The sequence below is a fragment of the Puntigrus tetrazona genome, chromosome 4 (assembly GCF_018831695.1).
Source record: "Puntigrus tetrazona isolate hp1 chromosome 4, ASM1883169v1, whole genome shotgun sequence".
Classification (NCBI taxonomy): domain Eukaryota; kingdom Metazoa; phylum Chordata; class Actinopteri; order Cypriniformes; family Cyprinidae; genus Puntigrus; species Puntigrus tetrazona.
Window position 1 is genome coordinate 1086363 of NC_056702.1, and position 13645 is coordinate 1100007.

At 39.7% G+C, this 13645-nt stretch overlaps 1 protein-coding gene across 2 annotated transcripts in view; it reads left to right on the forward strand.

Moving 5' to 3' along the window:
* grm8a (glutamate receptor, metabotropic 8a) overlaps positions 1–13645 on the forward strand; it is a 141385-nt gene that overhangs the window by 116228 nt on the left and 11512 nt on the right. For both annotated transcript variants that reach the window (XM_043237155.1, XM_043237156.1), the window contains 2 exons: positions 6509–6648; positions 10057–10992. In XM_043237155.1, coding sequence (XP_043093090.1) covers positions 6509–6648; positions 10057–10992 — 1076 coding nt within the window. The remainder of the gene's footprint in view (positions 1–6508; positions 6649–10056; positions 10993–13645) is intronic.

The following is a 13645-nucleotide window of genomic DNA, read 5'->3' on the forward strand; positions in this document are numbered from 1 at the left end:
CCTCAGAGGCCTGACACAAGAGCCTCAAATAACATCATGATGCTGCTGTAGTGAAGCAGACATGGACAAAAACACTGAGAATCAATGAGAACTGATAACAGAAACCAATAAAAATTAGCTGATTTTTAAGACCTTAAAGTTTCTTTTGCTTTCCAAGGCTGCATTTATTTATAAAAAAAACTGTAATATTGTATTTTTTTTTATTTATTTAAAGTTATTTTTTTTTTTTTTTATTCCTGTGATATATATATTTTTTTTTTGCTATTTTGAACTTTTTTCCACTTTTTATTATGAAGTTGTGTTTCAAACCTTTTTTTTCTCTTTTTTTTATGTATACATTTTATGCTCTACGTGGACTCATGACATAAATGAACCTTGGTGCACTTTTTAGCGAGACACAAAATGCATACCAGTAAGTAGATATCACTGCAGTTTCCAAAATAAATGAACACTAGAGGCAGTAAAACTCTGAAGTTGAAATGAAACGTATGCATCAAAAAAGGCTTTTTTATATCGGTTTTGCATTTGTTAACACTATCAGGTAGGTTTAGGGTTGGATTTGGTGTAGAGCATATTTCCAACATGATAAAGCAATAACTTGTAGCAACAATTCACCGATATTTCAATTCTCAACCAATCCAATACATACCTATATCAACGTGATTAAAACTGTGCCAGGGTTTACATATTGAACCTGTGTTTTAATGCCACTCAGTAAACATTTCTCTTTGAAGGCATTTAAAACAGGAACTTTTTTTTTAAAACCAGGTTGTGTCAACCTTTGCAACATGCTCACATCTGGCTCTATTTGAATTACCGTGTTTCAATATCAGTTATTCAGCTCAATGGTTTTGGTGCAGTTAGAGAGCAACAATCCGCTCTACATGGGATGTGTTTCAAGAAATCAGAAACAGAAAAACATTTACGGTCCGATCCGAGTGGCAAACCGTGCTGAAAGTGTGAATGAATGCTGATTTACATTGCAGTAGATCAGCATTACGCCTGTTTAGAGATCGCATTGCCTCTCAATGCCGTACACCAGCCATTTCTTATGATGACACTTTTATGGTCTGTTGTTAATGGCACGTTCCCAAAGCCATGCCTCCCAGACTGAAGTCTTCGTATGCACCAGTGTGTAGCCTGTCCTGTTTTATGTTTTCTTTGCAGGATCCGGACAAAATGATCCCTACTGTGAGAAACGGCATTGTAAACTAACCCCGTTAAGTGCCTTCTGAGCATGTGCCACAGAAATGTGCCAGCTGTTCTCAAGCTGAGCTTAGACTACAAAAATGACTGGATATTTGCATTTTTGTCATTCGTGAGCAATGAGCACTGATGTTTGGACGGACAAAACTTCTGGCATGATTCTAAAGTGTTGCTGGTGATTGCTAGGATGTTGCCATGTGGTTGCTAAGGTGTTTTGAGTGGTTGCTAAGTAACCCATTTAATACTCTGGGTTAATATTTAGGGTTTGGGGTTGTTCAAATCATTTAATATGCAATAATAATAAATAGTAATTACCTAGAATGATGAAAAAAGTACAATATCACAGAAGCTCAGTATCAATATGATTGTGATGTTTTGTATTGTTGCGTTACAAAACACATTTCCCCCTCCAAATTCTCATTACCATAATAAATGTTTTTTTTTAAATGAATTACAAATGCTGTTTAACAGTTAAAATATTGCTGACAAATAAAGATAAAATAATAACAGTGATAATAATAAATAATATAAATGATATATATATCGCGTGTAACAATAACCGTGATAGAACATCCGGATGCATTATAATAATGAGAATTCAATTTTAAAGGGTTTAATTTATATGTCATTAAAATATTATCACCATGCAAAGACTTGTGGAATGTTATCTGGGGATATTTTTAGTGAGATTCACCTTTTTGAACCTATTGAGCGGTAATGGTTGACGGATATCTTGGATGTCTTGGCGTTTGGCCAATGGCCGATATCACAGGGAAAGTGAAAGGTTCCTCATTAAAGTGTCTGAGTCTGCTGATACTGTGGAACAATTACATCTTAGCGCCGGGCTGATGAGTTAAGTCACCCGAACTGGAGCTCTCTCATTACTGCCCGTCACTGCACTTCCTCGGTCCCTTCGCAGACCACACACACTGCATTAACCGCTAGCCAGTGTGTGATAATGAACACAGTGCCGGTCGATTATGATGGGCGAATGGGAAGAACTGAATGTGTGTGCGTAGAGGTCCAAAAGAAGCCTTTTAGAAGTGTGAAGAGTTATAATGTGCAATATGTAATATGTGTTTATGAGTCCATTAAAATGAATGTTTGGAATTTGCATTGGATGTTCAGCAGTTAAGGTGTTCTGCGTTGTTTCCAAGGTGCTTGGTGGTTGCTTGAGTGTTCTGTGTGGTTACTAAGGCACTCTACGTAGTTGCTATTTCTTGGATGGTAGTTAAGATGTTCTGTGTTGTTTCCAGGGTGTTTTGATTGGTTGCGTTCTGCAAAGTTGTGAGGATATTTCTTCAAAGTTCAGGGTAGTTAGGGTGTTTTAGGCTGTTTCCAGGGTATTTTTGGTGGTTGTTTGAGAGAGTTCTCAGCAGTTGCTAAGACATTTTGCATAGTTGCTAGATAAATGTTCGGGGTAGTTAAGGTGTTCTGTATTGCTTCCAGGGTGTTTCCTTGGTGGTTCCTTGGGTGTTCTGCACGGTTGCTATGGTATTCTGCACAATTGCTAGGACTTTTCTTCAAAATTTAGGGCTGTTGGGGTGCTCTGGGTTATTTTGATGGTTGCTTGAGTGTTCTGGGTCGTTGTTATGGGTGGTTGCTAAGGCATTCTGAATAGTTAATAGGTAAATTATTGGATGTTGAGGGTCGCTGGGGGGGTATTTTTGCTGGTTACTTAAGGATTTTGGGTGGTTACTGGGGCATTCTGAGTGGTTGCTAGGGTGCTCTAGTTCAGTTGTATATTTAGTATGTGCTGAATCATCGCTAGTATGCATGCTAGTGTGACATTTCAAGCATTTCCATAGTTCACACAGTATGTATGCACATGCAGAAGCTTCTGAAGAGCAAAGAGGCCACAGAATCAGTAAATGGAAGTTGATACAAAGGCAGACGTCCAACTTGGAGCATCACTGCCTGCCGCCGAGGGGTAATCGGCAGCTCAGCCACAATTACACCCGCTCCAGTGGCTCCCTACATACGCTTATTTTTAGATTAGTGTTGTGAGATGGATGGAGCAGGAGGAGAGATTGTGGAAGTGTGCATTCAGAAGAGCTGGGGAAAAAGTGATGATAATTGTGTTGTGTAAAACAAATCCCCTTGTAAGTCAAGGCGGCGTGACGGTGAATCTTAAAATGGAGTGCAGCGGCAGGCGTTTAACTCCGTAACAGAACTCTATCCTCTTCTCAAATGATTCTGTGCTGAAATAATAAAGGAATGGCCTTAGGAGGTATATTATATCATGTTCACAGAAAGAAATTCTATGAGACACGCTGAAGTAAAGCAGTGTGTTTGACTTGCTTTGTAGTTCCAGGATGATGGAAAATGTTAAATATGAACTATATATATATATATATATATAATAGAGTGTCCTCGTTAGTTACTAGGTCCTATGGGCTGGTTACATGTTCTAGGCTGTTCCTATGGAATTCTGGCTAACTCCTAAGGTTTTTTGGGTGGTTGCTGAGGTGTTCTAAATAGTTGCTAGAGTAAGTTTCTAAGGTATTCTGGGTGGTTGCTTGATGTTTATTTATTGGTCCACTTCAAAACATTACACTGTGCATAGTAAGTAAGTATTAGCATCTTCATTAGCATACTTAAGGGAAGTATTTATGGGGTTTGTTCAAATAACTAACCCTAGATATGTGCAACTGTAACAGTGATTTTGGCCGACAGAAGCAGCAGGCAAGGCTTGGCATAAAGGTTAATCCCAGTGAGTGCTCCATTGTTACGTCTGTCCGGTCTCCTGTAATCCTCAATTTCCCGCTGCCCCCCATCCACCTGGAACTCCAACCTTTGATCAATATCGCTGGATAAATTCAGTAAGCCGCTCCATCTTCTGTGCCACTGTCCTCGCCAATCACGGCGACAGCATGAGTTTTCTTGTGCAGGGAAGGATCAGTTTGGTGTCGCTAGATTAATAACGGAATAATCTACCATCGCTGATTGCACACTGCCTTATTTACTTGTATTATGCTGATCTGCAGGCAGTGACGACAAGCTCGCAGTGATCCTTCGAGAGCTGTAACTACCTTTGCCATACAGGAAAGGATGTTTGCACCCCGGAGCAGAGATTTGAAGACGATGGATGTCGTATCTTACAGGCAGCTCTCACACGCACAGCAAACACAAAACACTCAGCATCTTGGGTTTGCAGAGAGAAGCTGTATTTTCTTTCGCTTGATGTCTCCTGAAATAAAAGAACAGGGCTGTCTGGATGCTCGCTACACAAGCTGTTGCCGAATCTGGCTCATTATATTCTCTGAAAATATTGCTTCTGGAGGCTTTGCCCTCCTCTGCTCTCACTTTCCTTCATGGTGGGCGAATCAAAGAGGCTTTTTTGTGCGTATAGAAACAGGATGCGGCAACTGGGGTCCGTGAAGGGTGCACTTGTGTCTGACCTCCACACAAACAATCCCTCATCAGCCGCAAGAGCGCCTCACTTGCTGTAATGAAGGGCAGTGATGAGAAAGACGATGGCGAAGTTGTCGAAAAGAAGTTTGGCTAATCACTGGCTGGAATCTCGGCTCCAAAATGAAAGGTTAAATGTGCGGATCCCAAGCAAACAAAAATAGAAACATCTTATTAATGATGGTTGCAAGATTTCTATGAACTCAAAGTATCAGGGGAGTAACAGCTTTTGGGAGAGAATCTTTCTGCAGTGGAAAGGAAATAATGGTAGCTGGCAGTATGAAACAATTTAAAGTAGCATTGGCATTGCACTAAATTAACTGTATTGGGTTTTTTCCTTTCCAGGTGATGTGGCCCTCAGTCATGTACGTAATGTACATATTCATATGATAAATTCTGTATAGATGGAGATTTTATCCGCGAGAAAGACATTTGGGACCCTGGACAACAAAACCATCAAAATCATAAGGGTCTTTTTTTCAGATTAATATATGATCTAAAAGCTTAATAATCTTTCCATTGATGTATGGTTGTTAGAATAGGACAATATTTGGATTAGTTGAAAATCTGGAATCTAGAGGTTACAAAAACAACAAAAAAACCCAAATCTATTATAGTAATCCAAATAAAAGCTCTTAGCAAGTTATATTACTAATCGGAAATTAAGTTTTGATAGCCTATATGCCTGTTTACAGTTGGAAATGCACAAAATATTTTAATGGATCGTGATCTGATCTTTACTTAATATCCTAATGATTTTTGGAATAAATTTTGATTACAAGTTTCCGTTTTTTATCGGTTTATATTTGAATTGGGATGTGCTTGGTTCGTGGTGTTTCAGGGCCGTTTATCTGTTTATGCTTTTCTTAAGTAAATAAATCGCCACATTATTTTCTCCCAATGCCGATAAAGCACTTCTAGAGCATGGGTTTCCATGAATGAGAATGAATTGCTTTATTACAAAATATTTGCATGCCTTTAAATGTTTTTCTGAAGTCAGGACATCTGTAATTTAAATGGAACACACATATAACCCCAAAGTAAATTGTAAAAAAAAATATACACAAGATGCTTTTTGAATCATAATCTTACAAGCATCATTAAGTTTTGTGCACTTCTTAACATTTATAATGAAAATATTTGTTAAGTTAGGGAAATGTCAGACTTTTCAACCCTAGTGTATGTATTTAATAACTTCCCTAAATTTTAGATGTGCAGGGTTGGTTATTGCACTCATAAAACTTTTATCAGAGATGAAGGCCTCGGGGTTTTAAGTAAAAGTGTTTTTACACTCAAAGTTAATGTGAATCTGAGTTCATTTGACATTTTTGGTTCATTAATTTGATCTGAAATTGGTTTTCGAGACGCAATGTGCATTTTTAGTATGTTATGCGGCAGCTTCTGTAGTGCACTACTAGCGCGTTCTGGATTTTCGCTTCATAAATTTGACCAGAAAGCGTTTTTTCGAAATTCGAATTTGAGCCAGGAAGCCAAAGTACTAAAAGCAGCTAGATGAAAAGGTGTGGAGGTATTTTTTAAGATGCTCACCTCAATGAAAGTTGATGAGTTTTATCACCTTTCCATCTTACTTCCTCACACGGTTGCGGTGATCTTTGCACATACAGAGAGGCGCTGCATATAGTATTTACACCTCTGTGACACCTAACGCTGAACACTTTCCTGCACCTCAGCTGTCTGCGAAAAATTCACATCTGTATGAACAGATGGCTCTCCTTTGCTGGAAATTCGAACTTTGAATTTTGCGTCATCTTAATCTCCTGATACGGCCCCCTCCATCCATTTGAATGCGAAAATGTGCAACAATCACAATTTTGTTGCTGTTTTACTATAAATCTGTTCCTTTAAAAAGCTGTCATATCCTGTTTTGCAGGAAGTGCAGGCACTCCGGTGGTCTTCAATCTGAACGGAGATGCGCCTGGGCGATACGACATCTTCCAGTATCAGATCACCAACAAATCGACGGCTGAGTACAAAGTGATCGGCCAGTGGACAAACAAATTGCATCTTAATGTGAGTGGAAAGCATTTTCTGGTCTTCACGACCAAATCCATCCATGCGTACACACATCCATTCATCCAGAGTATAACAAAGTATGCAAGCTCGAATAAGATACATTCAAGCATAAATGTTTGTAGGAAATCTTATCTTTGCTGATGATGCATGTGACATGAATACTCTCGGGGCTTCATTAGTCAACGGGATGGAAGATAAGCTTGTAATGTTTTATGCCTGGCTGCTAAACAAAATTAATGGAGCCAGAAACGAGCCGTGTTTTCATGGCCAAAAGCTCTCGCAGCAGTGTGGAGATTGAAGCTGCAGTTTTCTGATATGTGACGGAGAATCACAGCCTCCTCTGGGCTTTGTGTCTGTGCAGGTGAGTGGGAGGGGAAGTGGTCTCTGTGATCCAGCCCCCCGTAGTTCTTTAAATCTCGCTTCTTAACTCAGGTATCAAACCCTTCCCTTAAGCGCTTAAACAGATCAGCGCAGTGCTAGTGATTTGCATGCTGCTCATTAAGAGCGACTCGCTCCGGAAAAAAAGACTTCGTTAGCCTGAAAGGATTGCGGCTCCGAACAAGGTTAACGGTTCGTTTTCGGGAAAATCATTTTCACAATCAATACACGCTGTTTTGCAATTTTGCTGTTTACTGAAAGATGCATTCGGGTCACTTTAAAGGGCTCTGTTTGCTTACTGAAACTGCTAATAAAACATTCAATATGTAAATTGATGAAGCAGTTATATTCTTTCCACTCAGACGTAAAAGATTCAGGGTGTGTAAAATTAAATGCAATTTTACAAAGAAAATACAAGTGGTGTGTCTTGGCAGTTTCTAGAAGTTATGGGTGTTTTAAGCACGTTGCGGCTCTGTGGGTAGGGTGTTTTTAGAGTGTTGCTGTGTAATCAGTATGGGGTTATGGGCATTTTAACATGTTGCTAGGGAGTTTCTAAGTGCTTTCTAAGAGTCGGTTTAGGTGTTGTGTGCTAGCTGGTAGCTAGGTGATGTTTTAGGATATTCTGGGTGATTCTTTAGCATATTGCTAGGTAGTAACTAGGGTGTTCCTCGTGTTTTAGCAGGTTGCTAGGGTGTTCAACGTGTTTTAGAACATTGCTATGTATTTGCTAAAGGGTCCTGGGCATTTTAGCATGTTTGCTAATATTCTAGATAGTTTTAACATGCTGGGTGTTTTTTAATGTGGTGCAAGGTGGTTACTACAGTGATCTGGATGTTTTTAGAATAGTACTATGTGGGTATAAGGGTTTTCTTAGCATTTAACATACTTTTATGCAGTGTCTAGCTGCATGCTTGGGTTCCTCGGGCAGTTTTAACATGTTTTGCAATGAGGTTTGCTAGGATAGTTGCTTATGCGGTTGCTAGATGGTTGTTCTTGGTAATATTAAAGCATTTTCGGTAGGGGATCATTAGGGTATTTTAAAAGATTTTTTTTAGCATGTTGCTAGGTGTTTTTAGGGTTTTCTGGGTGTTTTTATTATGTTGCTGGGTGGATGCTAAGGTGTTCTGGGTGGCCGCTTGCTTGTGCAAATGAAGAGCCCACTCCCAAATCTCTTTTAGCAATGTATAAATGTGCCTTCTTCATTGCATACAACTTTATATTTCAGTTCTTTATAATTCAGGTCTCTTACACAGAGTAACACAGTTGGGGCTGCAACATTTAGTACTTTAGGTTAACCCTAACTATATGTAAATGGTTAGCGCTGATTCTACCAGCGTTTGAACCTGAAAACCCTTCTCACTCCCTATTACTGTGTCTTCAGGATAAATAAAAGCAAATTAAACGGCTTAATTGTCAATGGTCAGTGTGGCTTTTGTTTCAGACAGAATGGGAAGAATCAAATGAAGGGATTTGGTCTTTCAATTATTCTTAAATACCCTTCATACCCTTTTATGTGATAAGTCAAATTAAACTTCTGTTCATTTGCAAATGTTGTCTTTTTTTCATTTTAATATGTCCCTTCTTTTTTTGCTTCTCTAATTAAAGCCAATCTGTTTTTGCCAGGCATAATTTGTCTCAAGCATGAATAATTCATTCACAGCCATCTCTTTGCAGCAGGCGACAGTGAGAACCATAGAGCATAAGTATAGAGCTGTCCTTATTTGTCCCGTGGATTGGTCTGGCAAAATCATATTTTACGTGCAATTAAATTTCTTGCATAATACATAGCAGTCACTTCTTTAACTCGGGTTTGTCGTGTTATTTATTTCATCTCAGATGCCTCTGGCACAAGTTTGTCCCAAAATATATCTGTCATCAAAGTTGCACCCGGGAGCCAAACTGAAGCTGCACTTAAAAGAGCAGCGTTGGCTTCTTATTTTCCACAGCTTTCAGGCGCTAAGGGGTAATAAAGTGATTTCTTCTGCAAATATGACACAACCTACATCTATGTGGGTAATGAGACTTACTTTGAATGCACAGTTTCTCATATGAAAGTACGCCTCTGGTCTTCATCTCTGACAGGGCTTTTTTGGTTATGCTCTGCAAGTGGACAACATTTTTAGCGTGTTGCTAAGTGGTTGCTAGGGTGTTCTGGGTGGTTGCAAATAAAGAGAGCTTACTCCAGAATCTCCAGAAGCTTACTACGAAGACGTTGTTGCCTATTTAACTGATGAAAACCACAAGTAAGATTGCTTAGAAATGTAAATGTACATCTCCCCCCGATAGGTCAAGTATTTGATTTTTGTAGCACAAATTAATGCAAGAATTGTTCTGCAGATTTGAATCCCTATCCATAGTTGTCAGTCATGTGACCACGTTACATTCGCAAATATTTAGATCACCTCTCAAAACAATACAATAAAGGTATGTCAATAAAATATACGTTTTGGCCATTTGCAATCTATATTAAGCTCCCGTGATAATAATTCTGTCATTAAACAGTGCCAAATGTTACAGAAACACTTGTGAAGTAATATATTTACGACATTAATATTTAAATATCAGATTCAGTAATCTCTGTATTAACAGTGCATAGTTTACATAGGAAAGCAAGTGAGGCCGGAATATGAACGCAGTCCACTTCTTTATAAAGGTTTTCTATGGTAAAGCACATTGCATTTATAATCTGGCTTCATCTGCTTGCCTGTACAAAATATACATCAACAATAAGGTTTTTACAGAAATTTACCTTTTAATATCTGCATTTTACTACTAGAAATGATTGGCGGTCAGTGGAGCAAAGCTTCATTTGTGGTGTGACGCCAAGTGAAAACCTAGTAAGTACCCAGTACGTAAACCCCTAAGGCGATAGTGGTAAGGTAACCTAACTCCATCAGGTGTCAGAAAAGATTCTCCACTGCTCTAAGTGAACAAACACTGCGTTATATTGACATGGGTCCCAGTTGGCTGCAATAATATAACCCCTGGCTTCCGCATTTGACAGGATTTTTTTGTTATCCTTTTCAGGTGGATGCCATGCGCTGGCGGACAGGTGACCCCACGCTTCCAGTCTCGGTGTGCAGTGTGCCTTGCCAGATGGGTGAAAGGAAGAAGATTGTGAAGGGTGTACCTTGCTGCTGGCATTGTGAGCGATGCGAAGGCTACCACTTCCAAGCCAGTGAATTCAGTTGTGAGTTGTGTCCGTACGAGCAGCGTCCTGACCGCAATCGCACCTGTTGCATCCCCATTCCAATCATCAAACTCGAATGGCACTCTGCTTGGGCGGCCGTGCCAGTGTTCGTCGCAGTTCTTGGAATCCTGGCTACAAGTTTTGTAGTGGTCACTTTCGTCCGCTACAATGACACACCGATTGTCCGAGCATCCGGCCGAGAGATGAGCTACGTGCTTCTGACTGGGATTTTTCTGTGCTACGCCATCACCTTCTTGATGATCGCCACACCAAGTTTGGGCGTCTGCTCTTTCCGAAGGGTGTTCCTGGGTTTGGGCATGTGCTTCAGCTATGCTGCTCTCCTAACAAAGACCAACCGCATCCACCGCATCTTTGAGCAAGGCAAGAAGTCGGTGGCTGCACCACGCTTCATCAGCCCTGCTTCCCAGCTGGTCATAACCTTCAGCCTGATCTCGGTGCAGCTGCTCGGTGTGTTCGTGTGGTTTGCTGTCGATCCGCCGCACACAGTGGTGGACTACGGCGAACAGCGTACATCTGACCCAGAGAAGGCTCGTGGGGTTCTCAAGTGTGACATCTCAGACCTGTCACTCATCTGTTCGCTGGGCTACAGCATCCTTTTGATGGTAACATGCACTGTTTATGCCATCAAGACCCGCGGCGTGCCAGAGACCTTCAACGAGGCCAAGCCAATTGGATTTACTATGTACACTACCTGCATCATTTGGTTAGCTTTTATACCTATCTTCTTTGGCACCGCACAATCGGCAGAAAGGGTAAGTGAGGTTTACGAAATCTGTAGCTGAATGCACTGGTATTCTCAATGTCATTGCAAGTAATTGTAACCGCTATTAAAAAAGCACAAACAGAAAAAGTTTGCTCCAAATAACTTTTCTTTACAGTTTGATAATTTGCTAGATTCCCTGTCGGCATTAGGAAGAGGATGTGGTGCGGTGCTGTGATTGTTTGTTTGTGTGCATGTGAGCTATAGGTGGCTGAATATTGCTGTGGGCTACAGATAATAACATCACCTGCTGGTTACCCTTTCACCTGACCCAGCAGGCGGCAACCTACCGAACATTTCACCTAAAGAAGCCAAAACCAGGCTTTCACATACTCTCAGACTGATGGATATTAGCTTCAGGTGCAGGTGTAGGATGTAGACAAATGATACAGAGGCGATCAGGTGGGTCGTAATATTGATCAGGCAGTGTGCAACTCAGGAAGCATCTCTGAAATTTCTGAAGCTTGACTGAGCAGGACTTGCAGTCTGGATGGTTAGATATGAAGGAAAATCCGGTCATTATTTACTCACCCTCATGTCGCTCCAAACCTCTGTGCTGGTATTCCAGTTAAAAAAAAAAAATTGCCTGAGTTTGGAACAACATGGCTGTGTAAACAATGACACAGTATTCATCTCTGGATGAATTAATTATTTAAAATAGAGGCAAATGTGGTTTTGAAGCCTTAGAAGTATAATATCAATGCAAACAAGTTGTTCGGTAGTCTTTTGAATGCTAAAACTCTAGCGTTTGATTTCCTTTCTCGGTGGTTCATGATAAAAGCTCATTACCACGTTGCTCTTTAGTCACATTAGCCTCTCACTGTGACTGCTACACATTGTGCTAGCCAAGAGAGACAATTATGGATATACCAATTATTCCTTACACTAACAAGCTTATTTATATTCTTATTTAACATTAGAACTATGGGATAGATGGCGTTCTATTAGCACAGACCCCCAACCCATCGCATTACTCAAGAAAGCAATGACATGAATCGTTTGATTTTTTAAAAAAAAGGGATCCTATTGAAAAGAATGAGCAGTTTTCATTGTCAAGAATAACAAAACATGGCCTTAAGTCTGTTTTCATTGAACTATTGTCTGATTGGCAACCACACCAAGCGAAAGGACTTCATAATTGGTTTGTAATGAAAAAACGACTAGCTTTGAATTAATATTATTACAAAGACTCAATGTTGTATCGGCTGCTGCATTTGTGAAATGAACCACAGTAGATAAAGATAAAATCCCACAGCCTATAAAATATGCTTCCATTTTTAAGAATGTGCTTTGGTTAATGCTTCAAAAATCAATTTGTGTGGATTTTCATCGCAGCAACTATTACCTTTCCATTTCACACTAACATAAAGATATCAAGGCTGATATGATACCTACCTTCCTGCATTTGAGAATGGTATCACCCCAAAAACCAATACGTGCACTTTGACATTTCCAATGCAGAGACTCTGCAGAATCATAAAGAGTCAATAAAGTGCTGCATGAACAGCGGGCAATGTGCTCACGGCTCCTCAGGAAATCAATGCCTTCCAAAGGTGACTGGTTAAGATAATCACTCCACATATCTGTAGAATCAAATTATGGGCCTCGCATAAATCACTGGCAGATCATTTTATTGGGTTTTGTTAAGTTCGCCGTGTGACCCGATCTCCATTCGGGAACCCCATGTGTTTCTCTTAGAATTATAATGCATGCTAAACTGATTTAAGTTTGGGATATTTAGGTTATGCTGAAGTGAAGTTTACTTCACATTGATGCTATTGAAGTAAATGAGCCAAAATTGACATTATTAAAGCGGTGGTTGATTTCAGTTTTGCTTTTTTAAAGTTCCCCTATTAAGCAAAGTTTGAAATTTAAAAGTGCACCATGTATGAATTTATTGTCTCTCAAAAGAAAGAGTCGACGCTGAATCCTTTTTAAAACGAGTCACAAGCTGTTTAATTTTCGCATTGGTCCGCATGAAAAATGCGAATTCATTCTTTGCCACTAGGTGCCTGTTTTGGAGCGTTAAAAACTGACAAAAATAAATGCATGACTTTTTTGACTTTGCTTGTTGTTTGGAACTTCCAAAACCAAAATATCAAGCTTTCATAACCCATAATAGGAGCACTTTAACGTTAGACAATAATGTTGCTGTTTTGAGCATAAAATCTGTAATGACAGTTCAATGTATACAGAGATTTCACCTTTTAAAATGATGGCAGTTTAATGCACAAAATTGTCTCGTAAGGACTGCAATGAGTTACTTCCCAGGTTTGTGTAAATAGTCATTAACATTGCACTGATATGCGCAGTAATATTACAAAATTACCTGAAGCATGGCAAACAGTCTAACCGAAGTAAGCGCACTTTCGTTATGGTTCATTATTTGACTTCATCTCCATCCAGAAGCCCAGTGCGTTTCTCATATAATAGAAACGCATAGTGAATTAATTTAAGCTTTGCTTATTTGGATCTTTCCAAAGTCAAGTGTATTGTATTAATTGGAGTGAGTCTCTGTAGAATAACATAATGGCTGTTAGCCAAAATGTACATTATTAACAGCCATGGAGATGTCTTTCCTCCACACAGTGTTGTTTTTGTAATTGTAAATGGTTTGTTTGAGGTTGGCTCTGCATGCACGTTTC